At 46.5% G+C, this 18,575-nt stretch overlaps 1 protein-coding gene across 1 annotated transcript; it reads left to right on the top strand.

Annotated features, from left to right (window-relative positions):
• Positions 1-1,228: 1,228 nt before the first annotated feature.
• Positions 1,229-18,132, top strand: LOC138803612 (nesprin-1-like; the record flags this gene model as incomplete). Its single annotated transcript, XM_069987669.1, has 7 exons — positions 1,229-1,442; positions 3,022-3,213; positions 7,646-7,777; positions 10,123-10,229; positions 14,994-15,144; positions 17,621-17,752; positions 17,977-18,132. Coding segments are annotated over 7 exons (1,084 nt in total), but the record flags the coding sequence as incomplete, so codon positions are not given.
• Between the last annotated feature and the right edge of the window lie 443 nt (positions 18,133-18,575).

Below are 18,575 nucleotides of genomic sequence, written 5' to 3' on the forward strand. Positions count from 1 at the left end.
AAATACTATACAGAGGGGTTACAATTAGATGGGCAAGATAATGAGTACATTTCTTAACAAGCATTGTAGCCTCCTCCTTTGTTCCCCCTTCCCATCCTTTCCCAGCCTCCCCCTGCCTCCCCACCGAATCCTCCCCCCCCACCAAAGTTGTAAAGTTCGTTTTCAACATGACAACTTGTACTTATCATTGTTGCAATGGGTCCACCTGTATCCTTATTTAAACGACTTGTTTTTCCCCTTCCCCTCCACAAATTATACCAACATCAAATACAGTGAAAGCAGGGGTTATACTGTGGGGGAGGGACATACAAAGTAACAAAGAAATAATCTTATAAATGCGTTAGAAACAAATGCATGAAAGAAAAAGAAACATATCTTAGGGTTGAATACATATCTTAGGGTTCATTTCACCTAACATCAACTTATCTGACTTTTTCTGTTTGTCTCAGACATATACTAGTTATTGCAAATAAGGGAAACCATGGGACCTATGTTTCTTTGGGCCTGGCTTACTTCACTTAATATAATTTTTTCTAAGTCTTTCCATTTCCTAACAAATGGGGCAATGTCATTCTTTCTGATGGAGGCATAGAATTCCATTGTGTATATATACCACATTTTCTTGATCCATTCATCTACTGAGGGGCATCTGGGTTGGTTCCATATCTTAGCTATAGTAAATAATGCTGCAATAAACATAGTTTTGCTGGCAGCTTTAGTGTGGTCTTGTTTGTAAACATTTGGGTAAATGCCCAAAAGCCAACACAAATCATTTTTAAGCATTGAAAAGCCCAGAGGTTGAACCTGAAGTTTGGATTTCACTTAAGATTCAGCAACACCAAGTCACCGTTTCCCATGAAACTGCATGCTGCCTGCCTCTTTGGGGAGCAGAATCCGTCAGTGTTCTTCCATTTGCCAGGGTCCGCACCACTCCCTTCTGTTTCTCAGACACTGAGTTCAAGTGTCTGTTGTCATCTACCAGCCGCTGCCTTATGCTACTGTTCGGTTCTCATCTTTGGCTTATTTCCATCATTCCCATGACTGCCTGGTTCTCTTGGAATACTATCTACAGGTGTCATGTTCAGCTCTAAGGCCCATGAGAGTCATGAAGGAATCCTTTCCACAATACTCATCTCAAAACACAACACCTGCTGTGGCCTGCCATGTAGATAGACGGGGTGGGAGAGGGTGGCGTAGAGACCCTCCCCCGGCTCCCCTCTCCCCCCAGCCCCACTGATCTGTGTCCCGCTCTACTCTACCTCGTCCAGGAGAAGCTGAACGAGCAGCTGGAGGAGCAGCGGCAGGAGCAGGCCCTGCAGAGGTACCGCAGCGAGGCCGACGAGCTGGACCACTGGCTCCTGAACACCAAGGCCAGCCTGGATGTCGCGCTGGCTGCCCCCAAGGACCCCATGGACATGGAGGCCCAGCTGGAGGACTGCCAGGTAGGCCTGAGTCCCCCACACCCCGCACAGGAGACAAAGGCCGAGCATCTCGGGGCACACACGTGATTCTTCACGACCCATGCTCTCTATAGGCGTCGGAGGCCTAAAAACTTGAGTGAGCCCACACGTGCACGCGATTTAGGGAAAAAACAAAAACAGAGCCTATCCGATACTGTCAGTAGTATCCACACTGGACGAAATATTCTGCTTTCCAGTGGATGTGTTTCAAAACATTTGTGTTTAGTAGTTCAAGGGAAATGCCAAACAAATAAGAAGACTCAGCTAGTGCTCTACCACTGTTCCGTTTCTTTTTGCTGGTCAATGGAAAATAGGAGTCTCATAGACTTTCCTGTCCGGGCTGGCTTTGAACTGCAATACTTAGATCTCAGCCTCCCAAGTAACTAAAGCTATAGGCATGAGCCAGTGGTGCTGAGCTTTTGAAGCAGAGAACTTTTTACTTCCTCCCATGTTAGGTCTCTGGCAATTGATGTGAGGAGTTACTTACATTAAAGGTTTTGTTCTCATGCTGTCTTCCTAGCTCTTTATTAGGAAAATTTCCACACACATAGAAGAAAATGCATGTTAGTTTTCTGCTACTGTAATAGAAAGCCTAAGAAACTCTGTGTAAAAAGAAGAAAGGTTTGTGTTGGCACACCAGGAGAGCTCCCAATGTATTCTGGACTGGCCATGTTGCTTTGAACTTGTGGTAGCATGGGACCTCATGGCAGAGTGAATGGAGAAAGAAGACTTTTAGCCTCATGATTGGTTGAGAAAAAGAGAAAAGATCCCCACACTGAGATCCACCTAGAGGACCTGCTCTCCTAAACCCTCCTCCAGGCCCACCTGTGGATTCCAGCCCTGGGCAGTGGCACCCCACACCTGGGCATTTGGGTAAATCTCAGACCCAGGAAAATAATGAACAGCATTTATTTTAAAAAGAGAAAGGGCAATGACCTGGAGAAAAATAATCAACCTAAAGAAGCAATGTGTGAGAAAGGAGAGTTCTCTATAAGGTGACAAGAAAAAAAAGGTTGATTGCTTGATATTTTTACGTATGTCTCCTAATCTAACACTAAAACATTAAAATGACAGTAGTAATGGGATAACACTCTCATTATTTGACACTAGATAAAATATGCTTCTCATGTGTCATTTCCAGGGGATTATTGTATAATACATAGCCTTGAAAATAGAAAATCCGTGGAGTGGGGTAGCACATGCCTGTAATCTCAGCTCTCTGAGGATGAAGAGAGGAGGATGGTGGTTTGAGACCGACCAAGGCAAAAGTAGGAGATTCGGCCAAAAACAAACTAAAAAATAAAATGAAATAAACTACTGGGAATGTGAATCAAGTAGTACAACACTTGTCTAGTAGCTAGGAGACCCCATCTTCAAATCTTCAATACTGCCCCTATACCTTAGACAGAGAGGGAGGGGAGGGAGTGTCGAATTAAGAAACCCAGGCAATTACAAAAATCCACACACTTTTCGAAGTGACAAAAGGATACAGTCTCTCAGGATGCAGTCTTCCCAAGGGCTGGTGGGATATGCAGCTCCCATGCTTTTCCTGCTGTTCCAGAACATGCTGGTGGAGATCGAGCAGAAGGTGGTGGCCCTGTCGCAGTTGTCCGTCCACAACGAGAACCTGCTGCTGGAAGGCAAGGCCCACACAAAGGACGAAGCTGAGCAGCTGGCCGTGAAGCTGCGGACGCTCAAGGGGAGCCTCCTGGAGCTGCAGAAAGCCCTCCACCACAAGCAGCTCGACATCCAGGTGGGTGCCCAGGGCTGGCCCCCAGCCCACAGGTGACATGAGTTGAGCTGAGGATGGAACACGTGGCCTAGAAGCCGCTGACTGACACATGTCAGCAAGCTGTGTGTTCACACGCTGCCTTTTACATGGGTTTTCCAGCGAGGTTTTGTTCAGATTTCTTAAATCCATGAACCCAAAGAGAAGAGTCGGTGTGAGACAAGAAAGCGAAAATGAATCAAAGTTCAAAATAATCACCCTTCAAGTTTTAGCACAGGTCATGGGTGAAGATCTGCTTTGACATGGCTATAATTTTGGTTCATTTCTCCTCTCCTGCATATCCTTTACATGTCCTCAGATTATTTAATTGAGTGGTCATACTTTAGAACTGTCATGTATTCCATTTGAATTGAACCTAACGAATTCTTACCATAGATGAGGCAGGGGCCACGGGTCCCAGGCCTTCAGAGCCTGGGAAGAGTGTGCAAATGAGAGCCAAGGTTCTTGAACTTAGAACTGTATCCCACCTCAGTGTTTTCATCTTCATTTAATAATTATAGCAAGGCAAACCTCTCTTTACCCACAGGGCTGTGTTCTGAGGCCACTCTATGTTTTAGCCAATACCCATGAGAAGGTTTAGTTTATAAACTAGTCCCAGTAAGAAGTTAACAGCAGTAACTAATAAATTAGACCTACTTTAATAATAAACTTAAATAAAAAGTGATCTGTCCTGACAGAGTTACGACAAGTCATGTTTCTGGATTATGGTTGATGGTGGGTAAATGGAACCTCCGAAGGAAAACTTAAGGTTAAACTTATTTCACTTAAGTGACATAAACTGTCCTGAGGATTTTAATGCGAGCAATGCTGTCAACAGACACTGAAGCCACAGCCTGGGTGATGAGAACAATCAACTGCTCCCAGTCTGAATTATGTGGGAGAGGGCCGAACTGCAGGGCCTGCAGACAGTCCGGGTTGAAGCTGTCAGGGCCACGAGCCCCACCCCATAGCTCCCACCCATGGTGCCAGGAAATTGTTTAAATTGGATGAAGTTCTGTCTCTGCCACAGCTGAAAGCTTTCCTGAGGCTACTGGGGGGTGATCTATAGATACTAACAGAACCCCAACAATTTTCAGCTGCATTGAAACTAGTCATTGGTTATTTTCTTTTTCTTTTCTTTTCTTTTTTTTTTTTTTTGGATCTGGTTGTGGGGCCTGATCTCTGGGCCTGGGCGCTGTCCCTCAGCTCTTCAGCTCAAGGCTAGCCCTCTACCACTTGAGCCACAGCGCCACTTCCGGCTTTTTTCGTTTTGCTTATGTGGTGCTGAGGAATTGAACCCAGGGCCTCATGCATACAAGGCAAGCACTCTACCACTGAGCCACCTTCCCAGCCCTCATTGGTTATTTTCAAAATACCTATAAACACTTGCCATCTTTCATCTGGTACATTTCTAGCATATGGAATATCGATGGGATTTAAAAACTATTAGGCTTTTTCAGTTTTTGAGGCACTTTGGTTATTTTTCCACCCCAGGGGATAAAAGTAACCCTGTTTATGTTATGGATGTAATGCAAAGGGCCATTTCACCTTATGTAGAAAATGAAAAGGAATCTAGACTTGGTCTGAAATTAACTCAAGTTAACTGGGGGAAAAAAATCTGCCATCTCTCAATTAGTAAGACTATATCCTTTAAACTGCATTGGAATACCTTCACATTTCTTTCTTCTTTTTCCTCCTCCTCTACCTCCTGATCTTATTCTCTGCCCTGATCTTGTTCTCTGTCCTTTTCTGTATCCAGAAAGTCATGTGCTCTCCCAACACGCCACAGCCCAACCCCGTAACACCTAATTGCTCAATGCTCCTGCAAATCCCCAGAGCATCGACTACCACATTTAGTGGCAGGTACCACCATGACTCCTGCCTCTCTATGAGAGAGAGCCCATCTTCTACCTCACAAAGAAACACATAAACGTTCCTCCTGCCAGCGCCTCTGTACCCTGAGGGTAAGAGCTGGAACTTAAATAGGATTCTTAGTCATTTTGCTTCTTGCGATTCAAGTCTTGGTTTTCGGAATGACTGAGTCACAGAGAAAGTCACTGACCGCCAAAACAACCAAATGTAGCCACACGCAGCACAGGCCGTGTCCATCTCCTCTGGGATGTGGCTGAGAGTAGTAAGCCTTGGAACCTTCACGTTCATCTGTGCATGTGAGTTGTTCTGAGGCCGCCATGTCCGCCGCTGTTGGTTACAAGTATCAGTGAGGGTGCGGAATCTGAAAGAAGCAGCTTCCATCTAAAGATGGTAACCAGACTGGAGGAGCTGGTGGCTTCCGAGGGCTGTGGGAAGTGTCCGAAGAAATCTTCAGGCTGGGCTCTGAAAACCAGATCATGGCTAAGGAAAATGAGGGAGAGGAAGTGGTTTCCCAGGCCACTGTGCTGTCAGCAGTGGCGGGGCGGCTTGGGTGTGGTGCGCTGACTCCTGAGCTGCCTTTCTCCTCATTCTGTTCATTCTCTATGGATCCCATCTGACCGGAAATGGTTTCTTCATTGCCTGGAAGAGACAGTGTCTCCAGAGCTTATTCCTGAAAGAAGGACAGAGTCAGAACACAATGCTCAGTGATTACTTTTTCTTTTCTTTTTTTCTTTTTGGTTAGTTGTGGGGCTTGAACTCTGGGCCTGAGCGCTGTCCCTGAGCTCTTCAGCTCCAGGCTAGTGCTCTACCACCTGAGCCACAGCACCACTTCAGGCTTTCTGATGGTTCATTGGAGATAAGAGTCTCACACTTTCCTTGCCTGGGCTGGCTTTGAACTGTGATCCTTAGCTCTCATCCTCCTGAGTAGCTAGGATGATAGACGCCCAGCTCAGTGATTACTTTTGACAAGTATTCCTGGGAGGTGGGCTGGCTGGTGATGGATGTCGCTGGTCGCTGGCCGTCCATTCCACGCAGGTTGCGCAGTGGACTTGGCGCGGTGGGGCCCCGTGGGTTTGGTGGGTTTTCCACCACTGTCACAGCGTGTCTGGCAGAAGTCGGCGTCAGGGAGGATTTGAGTTTCAGAGGACACATTCCCGAGTGTGCCGGCTCATGGCGGTGAGGTCTGCAGAACTCTCATGCACAGGAGCAAATGCCACCTCATGACACCCAGAGCACAGAGACAGAATCACAAGAGCGGCCGGGACCAGCACCCGCCCATCAAAGATGCATCTCTCACACACACTGAGAGCTGAAGAGGAGATGCTTCGAAGGGAGACACTCAATGCCTGTGCACCTCTGCGTGTGTATTTAAAATGGTATTCATTCAAACGAACTCCAAGAGAGGGAAACAAGATCTCTCTCTCTCTCTTTAACTTTTTGATGATTCTGTCTTCTTTACCTTATGTCTGGGCATTCGTGTGCATATCTTTGTGAAGGGCCTGGGGTAGGACACAGAACTCGAGGGGAAAAGGGTGAAAAGTGAAGGCACGGGGTAGGACACAGACGAAAGTGAACTGTACAACTCATGAGTGGAGACAGGAGGGAGGGGCGGGGGTGAGGCGAGGGCAGGGAGACATGGAATGAAAGCAAATGTGCTCATTACCTGCCCCATGCAATCGGAATCCCTCTGTGCATCACCGTTCTCATAACCATCAAGTAAATTATTTTGGAAGGCACATCTCACGGCCAGGCCAGCTCTCCACACACCACCGCTTCCCCAGGGGTGACGCGGATTTTGAACTAATCGATGGGAAGCAGCGTGGGTTGAGTCTGCGCCCCCGTGGGGCAGTGGATGCCCAGACACACGAAGAAGTGTGCTTTCCTCGGGTGGGTGTGTCTCTCAGCCAGCCGAGCTGCCCACCAGGACTGAGCAGAGGCCTGGACCTTGAGCCCCGGTCTGATTTCTCCCACTGGCGCTGGCGGTCAGCTCAGAAGTCTGAGGTTTTTCCCAGTTCTAGAGTGTGGATTCAACTGTGGACTTAGTATGTCTCAAAAGTCTAGGGATCTTTTTTGGTTAGTATCCTTCGAGAAATAGGGACCCCCTCCCCCACACATACATGCAGGTGTAGATGGACGATGACCTGGATAGAGAAAGGAGCAGGAGAAGCGGTCACAAACTCGGGATGAGGACTTGAGCAACACTCCACTTTGATATGTCTTAGCAACGCATCCTCAAAGGATCTAATGTTATCATCTGGTTAAGAAAACAACAAACACACTTTTGCTATAAAACCCTGTAACCACATCCGAGTCACATTTCTTTCTCCCTCCAATATTTCTGAATAGAATGACCCGTTTATTGCTCTTGCCCAGGAAAATACCATGACTTTGATGGCTTTTGTGTCCTGGTCTTAAAAAAAAACAAAATATATGACTTCAGGTCCCAAGGCTGCTCTTTGGGTATAGTTATCACAGACCACGCCATGCGGGAAAAGGTTTGCCTGCGTGTCATCTGACCCCTCCGTTTCTGTTTCCTTCAAAGCAGGGAGCCACACAAGAGAAGGAGGAGAGAGATTTGGACCCCACAGCTGCTCAGAGCCCTGGCGTGCAGGAATGGCTGGCTCAAGCACGCAGCACGCGGACGCACCAGCGCCAGAGCAGTCTCCAGCAACAAAAAGTAAGGCGCGTCGTACTTCTTCCAAGAACCGGGGGGAGCTGTTTCCACAGGACCAGTTGGCTCTTTACTAAAGGGTCCCTTTCCCCTCTCTTTTTCATTTTTATTTTTATTTTTTGTGAACATACTGTACAGAGGGGTTACAATTACCTGGGCAAGATAATGAGTACATTTCTTATCAAGCATTGTAGCCTCCTCCTTTCTTTCTTTGTTTACCCTTCCCATCCCTTCCCAGCCTCCCCCCACCCTCCCACCCAATTCCCCCCCCCCCCCCGCACCGACGTTGTAAAGCTCGTTTTCGACATGACAACTTGTACTTCTCATTGTTGCAACGGGTCCACTTGTATCCTTAAACAACTTGTTTTTCCCCATCTCCTCCACAAATTATACCGATATCAAATATAGTGAAAGCAGGGGTGATACTGTGGCCTTTCCCCTCGCTTTGAAAGAAGCAAGACGTTGGCTGATCTTTTCAGTGGTTCACCCGTGACTGGTGATGGCTGGGCTGATAAGAGAAACAGTACGACTCTGCCACCGTCCTCTTCCTCGTGGAACACTCTTACTTTCTGATTGGCCCCATTGGAATCTATTTTTTTTTACAATCACAATCTCAGGAAAGCCTCTTCAAATTGGGAGAAGCTTGACCGGCTTATTATTTCCCCCAAAGAAATCCAATTTGGTTTTACTTTTGGGTAAACACCACCACAAAAGAGGATTGGCAACTTGTCTAGTGGGAAAAAAATGGAGTTTGGATCAAGGTGACTGATTTTCCTTGATATTTTAACTTTGTATAAAAGGTATATAAGAAAATATTGTGTTAGCTGGGCTCCAAGTGGCTCACACCTGCAATCCTAGCTACTCAGGAGGCTGAGATCTGAGGATCACAGTGTGAAGCCAGCCTGGGCAGGAAAGTCCAAGAAACTCTTATCTCCAATTTACCAAACTCTTATCTCCAGTTTACCAGCAAAAGGCCAGCAATGAAGGCATGGCTTAAGTGGTAGAGTGACCAGCCACAAACAGAGAAGCTCAGGAATAACACTCAAGCCTGAATTAGAATTGGTACACACACACACACACACACACACACACACACACACACACACACACACACACACACACACACACACACACACACACACACACACACACACACACACACACACACACACACACACACACACACACACACACACACACCTCTTATATTTTTATTTCATTTTGTTTTTTTTGCCAGTCATGGGGCCTGAACTCAGGGCCTGAGCACCATCCCTCAGCTCTTCAGCTCAAGGCTAGTGCTCTACCACTTGAGCCACAGTGCCACTTCTGGCTTTTTCTGCTTATGTGGTGCTAAGGAATGGAAACCAGGGCTTCATGCATGCAAAGCAAGCGCTCTACCACTGAGCCACCTTCCCAGCCCTAAATTGTATTTTTTATTATTGTGGGTTTTTTTTTTTTTGGTCGGTCGTGGGGCCTGAACTCTGGGTCTGGGCGCTGTCCCTCAGCTCTTCAGCTCAAGGCTAGCGCTCTACCACTTGAACCATAGTGCCACTTCCGGCTTTTTTCTTTTTGCTTATGTGGTGCTGAGGAATCGAACCCAGGGCCTTATTCATGCAAGGCAAGCGTTCTACCACTGAGCCACCTTCCCAGCCCCTATATTTTATTTTTTAAAAGAGAGAAGAAAATATTTTTCCAGGAGAAAAATCCTTTACTACAACTGGAAAAGTAAAGCCAAATCCTTTCCTGGTCAGGTGTGTGATGTGAGTGCAGGATTTTGATCCCAGGCAGCTCAACACGTTTATCACTTCTGCAAGGGGCTGGGAAGGTGGCTCAGTGGTAGAACGCTTGCCTTGCATGCCTGAGGCCCTGGGTTCGATTCCACAGCACCACATAAGCAAAAAGAAAAAAGTTGGAAGTGGCGCTGTGGTTCAAGTGGTAGAGCACTAGCCTTGAGCTGAAGAGCTGAAGGACAGTGTCCAGGCCCAGAGTTCAGGCCCCACAGCCAGACCAAAAAAAAAAAAAAAAAATCAGTTCTGCAAGATGAAAGTGCACTTGCTACCACTGGAGGGCGCCATTGCCTAGCAGATTTCTTCTTTCTGGGGCCGCTAACCTTTATAAAAGCTGATAAGGTTCCAGCTTAAGTTTGGAAGGAAATATGGAGGATCTGCCAGCAGCACATGGTTTTTACAAAATAAGAACATTTAGAAGCCTTATGGCCAAAGTTCCCTGCGAATTTTCTAGCTAGAGAAGTGTGGTTGTCAACAGTCAATTGCAAACAGTGATCTCAGAAGGGCAGCCTGTGTCCAGAGAGGCTGATGGTGTTGTTTGTGTCTGTCTTTTGCCTGGAACAGGAGTTGGAAGAAGAGTTAGCGGCCCAGAAGAGCCTCCTCCGCTCCGTGGCCAGCCGTGGGGAGGAGATCCGCACCCAGCACTCCGCAGAGGCTCCAGGCGGCCCGGGGTATGTTCCCAAACCCCTGACTGTCCTCTTCCCCTGGTGTTTCCCTGCAGGGGAAGAAATGGGAACATCACACCGGAAGCTTCATTATTTCAAACACCTGCAAGTTTTGCTTTCATTTCAGGATCTTGAACATAGCTGCCTGCTAAGCCTTTCTGTTTCTTTCATATGGCGTGAGCATCCCTGACAGTAATGGCTAATGACTGTCCCACTATGCTCAGGGTTTGTGTCCTGAGTCAAATAGTAAATTTATTATGAAATTGGATTCAGGATTACCTCTCCCCCCCAGTTCTAGGACTTGAACTCTGGGCACTGTCCCTGAGCTACTTTGGCCCAAGGTTAACGCTCTACCACTGGAGCTACAACACCACTTCTGGATTTTACTGTGATTAAGTAGAGACAAGAATCTCACAGACTTTCCTGCCTGAGCTGGCTTTGAACCGTGATCCTCAGATCTCAGGCTCCTCACCCTCTAAGATTACAGGCGTGAGCCCCCGGCGCCCGGCTCAGGATGGTTTTTAACTGAGTGATTATTTCTAACTGTAGAACATTTCCCTCTCAAGAGCAGATCTTCCTTGGCATTCTAAAGAGTAAATGGCTGAGACTGCTCAATATCTTGACTCTTCTTCCCTGCTCCTCTCCTTTATACTACTGGGGATTGAACCTACAGCCTCACGATTTAACAAGTGTTCTTCCACTCAAGCTACCTACCCCGGCTCCCAGTCCCAAGATTTTATCTTATATTTGAGATTGCTAACTTTGCTCAGGCTGCTTTTGAACTCACAATCTTCCTATTTCCACATCCCAAGTAGCTTGGATGTGCACTACTATGCTTGGCTTGACTTTTCTTGTTAGGTCAATCCCTTTGTAATTAGCATACATTAACAATGCAAGTGGGGGTTGTATTATGACGTGCCCATTCAGGTTTACAATGTATTCCCATCAATATCCCTCTCATCATGTCCTTTTACTCCTCTTATCCCATCCAGATCCAACTTTACCAGGCTGCATTGTCCTGTTTTCATGCTCCCCCATAATCTCTGTTGACCATACCCAGCCTCTTCCAGAATGGGTTAGAGAGGGTAATTAGCCCAAGATGGGTCTAGTTCCATAATTCCTACATGCAAAAGTCATTGAGCTTGAAGACGTGGTTTGGAGCGAAGACTTTAAAAATCTTCAAGAAAAAATAAAATGTTAAAAATAAGAACTAAGGAAATTGAGGAATTTTCAAGTTGAAGATTTTAGTCTGAAAGTTAAGGAAATGCAGGAGTCAGTACTCTGTGTCTTCCCTCCCAGTCCGTTACTGGGATCTGGGTATCCACGGCACCTCTGTAGACCGTGTATACGAAGGGATGACTACCGTTTCCAAAGTGTGATGCATGAAAAGCCGAGTTTGGATGATCCCTGGTGCTCACACCTGTCACCCTGGCCACTCCTCGTGAGGCTGAGAAGTGGAGAACTGTGCTTTGGGGCCTGCCCGGGTGAAAGTTCATGAGAATGAACCTCAGCCATCAAAAATCTAGGCAGTGTGAATGGGGTCACAGTGTGTCCAGGTTGAATCAGGGGAACAAATGGAGTCTCTTTTGAAAAGAAAAAAAAGAAATCCAAAAGAGCAGGGGTATGGCTCAAGTGGCAGAGCGCTAGACTAGCAAGTGTGGAGTTCAAATCCCAGTTCAGCCAAAATTCGTTATGAAAACGTTATCACCTGAGAGGGTTTATAGGAAATTTTCTTTTAAAAATCTAATACATGTTTTTAAAAAAAGAAGTTCAGTGAAATATCCATGTTCCTGTCCAATCCAGAACTGTAGTTTGGTAGTTCTGTCAGCAAATAACTTTGGCTCTGTTCCCCAATTATGAATTTTTCCTCCCCCAGGAATGTGTGTTAGGAAGATAAGTTGTCTTCTTTTTTTAAAGTTTGGTAGAAAGTAAAATTTATAATGCCAAATAATTGAAAAGGCAGGAAAAAAGAGAAGAAAAATGTTATGCATAGTCTTAACCAAAAAAAAATGTATAATGTTAGTGGGTTCTGGTAGCTCATGCCTAGAATCCTAGCTACTCAGGAGGCTGAGATCTGAGGATCATGATTTGAAGCCAGCCCAGGCAGGAAATTCCAGAGACTCTTTACTTCCAGTTAATCACAAAAAATGCTGGATGTGGAGCTGTGGCTCGAGAGCAGTGGTATATTGCTAGCCTTGAGCAAAAAACAAACAAACAAACAGCAACAACAACAAAAAAAAACCTCAGGTAGAGCAACCAGGCCTAAGTTGGAAATGTGAAATGACGTACATGCATTTTCTGTGCAGCATAAGAACCGAAACACTGTCATGATCAAATTAGCTTTGAAGAAAGAAGTGTGGGGATTTAAAGTATTTCTTTGATAGTTTCATCAATGCTGACATCATAGAACATCAGTGTTTATCTCATATAAATCTTATGTTTTATGTACTTGTAGATATTATAGAATATGGGTAGCAAATATTTCCTTAGCTTTTCACTTAAATAACCCTAAAAATGCAAAAATTGTGTTAAAATGTTCAGGAGTCAAAATGTCTGTATTACTGAGCACTGTTGGCTCACACCTGTAGTCCTAGCTACTCAGGAGCTGACACCTGAGGATCACTGTTGAAAGCCAGCCTGGTCAGGAAAGTCTGGGCAATTCTTATTCCTAGTTAGCCACACACAAAAAAGCCAGAAGTAGAGATGCGGCTCAACTGTTAGAGCTCTGACCTTGAGCAGAAAACCTCAGAAACAGTGCCCAAGCATTGAATTCAAGCCCCAGGAATAGCATACACACACGCACGCACGCACACACACACACACACACACACACACACACACACACACACACACACATCTCTCTTGTCCACCAAGATTAAAATAGTTAATAAATATGTGTCAATGGTCACTCCGGTTGTTCACTCCATTTCTTCTGTGTTGACTGAAGGAAGATTTGTCTTTGCTTACGCTCGGTGGATTTCCTCTTGCTCCCTTCTCCTCGTTTCCTGTATCCTGTGCCACGCCTCTATACAAGGCCAATGCACACATGTCCTCCATCCAGGCCCCGGGCACAAGCCGGCAGGATCGGCCACGACTCTTGTCCTGATTATTTTTCTTTCCTTTTCTTGGCCTTCAGCATTGGAAAGATCCCAGAGGGACAGACAAAAAACCACAACTTGCTTTTTTTCAAATACAAAAATGATTTTGCAAAGAGCCCTGCCACACAGTGCGGTCCGTCTTCACAAGACGCATTTCAAGGCCATGCTGCGCCCTCCCGTGTCTGTCCCAAGCCCCTGGCGAAAGCATCTTCCAGCGGATTTTAGTTGATTTTCCTGTAACCCTTCTCTCCAAGCCCCTCAGCACCAAGGAAACAAATAGCTATGAATGAAGGCCAGCGAGGAGCCAAAGGAAAAAGCGTATTTAAAAAAAAAATAAGAGAATAACAGTGCCCAAAATACCACCCAACTAGATTCAGCCTTTTAATTATGAGCTGATTTTCCCAGACTACAATTGTGACCGGCTTCACATATTCCAAATTGACTGTTAAAGACCAAGCACCTGTGTGCAAGGCCCAGGGGAACTCAGTTGGAAATCCACTGCTATTGAGAGGGGAGGAGAATGGTTTCCAGGGGAAATGGAAGGCTGTGTTCTAACTTTGAATTGATCTGCTGCTGCTGCTGTTTTTCATATAAAACTAAAGATGTTACATCTTTCCTGGTTTTATTTTTAAAAATTGATTCTCCCTCCCTCCCTCCTTCCCATTCCTTCCCTCCATCCCTCCCTCCTACCCTTCCTCCATCTTTCCCTCCATCACTTTTTGGCTGTTACTAGCACTGTTCAAAATAACCTTACATGCCCCCAACAGATAAGGGAGATTTTCTGAGTTCTGTGCTAAAAAAAATAAAGATAGCAATCCTGGGGCTTGGGCTTCTAGAAATTTCTAGGCTTCTCTTCAAAAGACTGTATCCAGAGACAAGCTTGAAAAGAGCGAGCTCTGGAATAGTGCATGTGTGGACTCCTCATATTTTTTTTTTTTTTCACTTCAACAGAGGGCCCAGTGTGAACATACTGCTTGGTAGCTGGGCCTCTCGGCTGGCATGCGTGCTGAGCTTTGCTGATCATTCCTGGTACCTCTCAGCATTCCCAGCCCTCATTTACTGAAGGCCTGGTGTTGGGCAGGCCAGCCGGTGGGCACAGTGCAGGTGGATGCTCACCTTTGAGGCTTGGCTGAAGAAAAACACATCAGTGTCACAGATCCAGTGTGTGCCTGTGGGATATTTTTTTTTTTTTACTATTTTTCTTCTCCTGTGCTAGGGCTCGAACCTCCAGCCCAGAGCAGGGGACCCCACCAGGCCTGAGTTCTGTGGGCCAGAGCAAACCTCCCCTCATTACATGCCCTAATATTCTCTGCAGGGCAGACGCTCTCAGTGAGTTGAAGAACATGTTCAAGATTTCCAATTCATTTATACGCTTCTTATCCTAGGGTTCCCCTCTGTATTCATACTGCACTGTAATTCTGAGTGGGGGGGGATTGTTTTTATCTAGTATTTAGCTATTATCCATTTGTTGCCCTTAAAAAATGTTCTTTGGGATTAATTTTATCCACGTCTCCTGCTCCCAACGCTTGTATTTTGATGTATGCTTCTAATGTGGAAAGGAATGAATAGATGATTTTGTTCCTAGTTTTCAGGCTGGGTGTAGCACACAGTAAGTGATCTGTCTCGTCCTTTTGCACACATTGTAAACTTAGATTATTTATTCTTCTAATAGTGAAAACCCTGATGTGTTATCCCAGGAGTTGGAAGGGGAGAAGTCGTTGGCAGAAGACCAGATGAGAAAGAAGTGGGAAAACCTTCATCAAGAATTTAGTACCAAGCAGAAACTACTACAGAATGTTCTGGAACAGGAGCAGGAACAAGCGGTAGCAAAACTGTTTTCTTTTACATATCAATGAATATCTTAGAGAGTTTACATTTATGCTCAGAGAATTTAACGACAGCCATCTACCCCTTCATTATTGAGTTCAAACTAGGGCATGTGCACATGATTCCTTCTGCCTGTTTGTTTTCTCATTTTCTTTCCTTTTGAAAATTGTGTTCATTCGCTATTCTTTAAACAGGCTGACCTTGCACTCACAGCCTTCCCGTTTCGGCTTCCTCGGTGCTAGGATTACAGGTGTGAGCCGTCCTGCCCAGTTCTACATTTTTCTGAATGAGCCAGTTTCACCTTTCCCTATATAATTGTATACTTGTATGTAAAAGCTCATTTAATGTCCAGATAACATATTTTCCTCAAAGGTGATCATATCTGATTCTGTATTAGCATAATCCATTTCAACATTCAAGTTGAAGGTAGAGTCAAGGGAATACACACCTAGCCCAATGAGTATTCACCCGATCTGGAGCTAAGTTGTCAACTCAGCTGACTGTTCATGGCTGCTTCCTGTGTCCAGTATAGAAGGACCCAGGCTGGACACCCACAGGGTCAGAGAGGCAGATGCCGGTGGTCAGCTGGGCTGGGGTGAGGGCTGGGAAGGAGGCTGCATTCTTCCAACGTGCCAAATCCAAGGGAACGGAACAGGCGGGGGCAATAATGGTGGTTGGTCCACCAGATGCAGAAGCCAGGGCTCAGGGGAGATCAAGAGGAGGTGGACAGGGCTCTGTCTATCCAGGCTTGCTCCAAGAAGTGACCACCATCAACAGAAACTTCAGGTCCTTTGCCATCGATCTGAGGAAGCTGCCGTTCTCACTGTAAGCAGGAGACGCAGCCTTGAACCAGGGCCTGTTCTTGCTTCTGAGGGGTCCAGATTTATGCTGATTTATTTCTTGCCTACTTTCTGTCTGGGACATTAGACAGCCCCCAGGGCTTGCCCTCCAGCTCACTCAGCACTGAGCACCCACAGGCCTCATCCTGAGTGGTGAAGCTGGCCGTCCACCCGTGACCTGCTGCTGGCCCGCGGAGGAAGAGTGCTCTGTCTTGCTCTCTCTTTCCTCCTGTGTTTGCACACCAGCGTTGTTGCATGGTGGCTGTTCTGCTCGAGGCTGGCTTCGTGGTCCTGACTCTCTTGCCTTTGGGGTTGGAAAGGGAACGCTCTGACGCTTCTTCTTAGCACACGTGTTGTATGTGAATGCTGTTAGGTATCGTGGGCCCTCGTAGGTGGTTTTCTTCTGTTGGGTGTGAAAATGGAAGGAAGAGAAGGGACAAAGCCCATCACCGGTCACAATTTTGGAGAGAATGGCAGCATTATTTCATGAGCATGATTGAAGTCTAGCCATTAACACGTCAAAACACCCTGAGACTTTATTTTCGCCCTGTAGCTCTCCCCCGCAGGCTAACACCTAAGGGCCGAGAGGTTGGGAAGAGGCAGACTGGAAGGGAGGAACAGATCTGTCTGATTTCAAACTTTCTCCTTCCTTCCTCCCTTCCTTCCTTCCTTCCTTCCTCCCTTCCTTCCTTCCTTCCTTCCTTCCTTCCTTCCTTTCTCTCTTTCTCTCTTTCTTTCTTTCTTCCTTCCTTCCATTCTTTCTTTCCCTCCTCTTCTCTTCTTTCTCTCTTTCTCTCTCTCTCTCTCTTTCTCTCTCCCTTTCTTCTCTCTCTCTTTCTTTCTCTTTCTTTCTTTCTCTTCTCTTTCTTTCTTTCTCTTTTCTCTTTCTTTCTTCTCTTCTCTCTTCTCTTTCCTTCTCTTTCTTTCTCTCTTTCTTTCTTTCTTCTCTTTCTTCTCTTCTTTCTCTCTCTTCTTTCTTTCTCTCTTTCTTTCTTTCTGCCAGTCCTGGGTGTTGAACTCAGGGCCTAGGCACTGTCCCTGAATTTTTCTTTCTCAGGGCTGGACTCTATCACTTCAGCCACAGCTCCCCTTCCAGCTTTTTCTTTTCTTTTCTTTTCTTTTTTTTTTGATAGTTTTAATGCAGATGAGAGTCTCACATCTCACAGACTCTGCTTCCCAGCCTGGCTTCAAACTGCGCTCCTCAGATCTCAGCCTCTTGAGGAGCTAGGAATACAGGCGTGAGCCACCAGCATCTACCTTCAAAGTCCCTCCTTTTTTATACTTACAAACCAGCATTCTTGCATACAGGTGGACTCATCTGGGTAAAAACAGACACAATCTGGGGGAGTTCTAAATTAACAAGATCAAGTGGTCTGATGGCCCCCACTGCTCAGAGCAATTTTTTCTTCCAATAAATTCCAAGCCTTGAGGCAGAATGCCCCGCGTGGCTTCAGATGAGACCTGCGTGGCTCCAGTTTCTGATCTGTAACCCAGCCCAGGAACTATTCCACACCTTTCCGACAAAGCTCCCCTGTGAAGTGCTGTAAACAGAAACTGGTACACTGCAGCGTGCCGGGGCCGGGGGGGCTGAGGGCACAGAACGCTCGTGTAAGATGTCCCGTGTCACCCGCAGCTGTGCAGCCGGCCCAGCCGCCTGCTGCAGGGAGGGCCTCCGCACCGGGCCGAGGGGCAGACGCAAGGCCCGGCCACGGTGACGTCAGTGCTGGGAGGACTGAGCCAGGCCTTGGAGGAGGTTTCATCCCAGGTAAGCATGCGCTGCCCGTGCTTGACTCGGTTTGACTCGGTCTGGGTTCCGTGATTCCAGCCTGGATTGTGAATGCAGAGGCTGGACCCAAGGGCCGGGTCCATCAGACGCAAAGCCCCTGGCCCTGGGGTTTCCCGTTGATGTCTCAGACCACCATGGTGCGCTTGGTATCCCTGGGTACGTGTGTATGTGTGTCTGTGTGAGGCTGTGCGTGTCTTTTCCAGGGGGCCAGGGCAAAGGGGCAGGATATCCGCCTGGAACAGAAGCTGTATGATGGGGTGTCAGCGACGTCCACGTGGCTGGATGATGTGGAAGAGCGTTTGTTTGTCGCTCCCGTACTTTTACCCCAAGAAACGGAGACCTGTCTCTTCACCCAAGAGGTAGGTGTAGCCATTCTCCTTCACACAGGGGATTTCCAAGCATGGAGAATGTGGATAAGGGGATATTACTCATAGCGAAAGAAGAACAAGCAGAACACTGCTCTAAAGTTCATAAAGACATTTCCAAGTCATACCTGTACAGCAGAATTGCTCAACTACAAAAAGCTCTCGGTCCTACTTAGATTTGCGTTTTTATGCTTTCTTTGTGTACGTAAGAAGAGGAGAGCAATGGGGAGCTTTTTGTATAAAACTGTTAGGTCTCCCAAATCTTCCCATCTCAAATGACAGACTTTAAAAATAAGTATTGGCCAGGCACTGGTGGCTCACTCTGTAACCCTCGCTACTCAGGAGGCTGAGATAGGAGGATTACGGTTTGAAGCCAGCATGGGCAGAAAAGTCCATGAGATTCTCATCTCTGGTTAGCCAGCAAAAAGCCTGAAAAG

The sequence above is a fragment of the Dipodomys merriami genome, unplaced genomic scaffold, assembly GCF_024711535.1.
Source record: "Dipodomys merriami isolate MVZ:Mamm:240054 unplaced genomic scaffold, mDipMer1.0.p SCAF_3435, whole genome shotgun sequence".
Taxonomy (NCBI): domain Eukaryota; kingdom Metazoa; phylum Chordata; class Mammalia; order Rodentia; family Heteromyidae; genus Dipodomys; species Dipodomys merriami.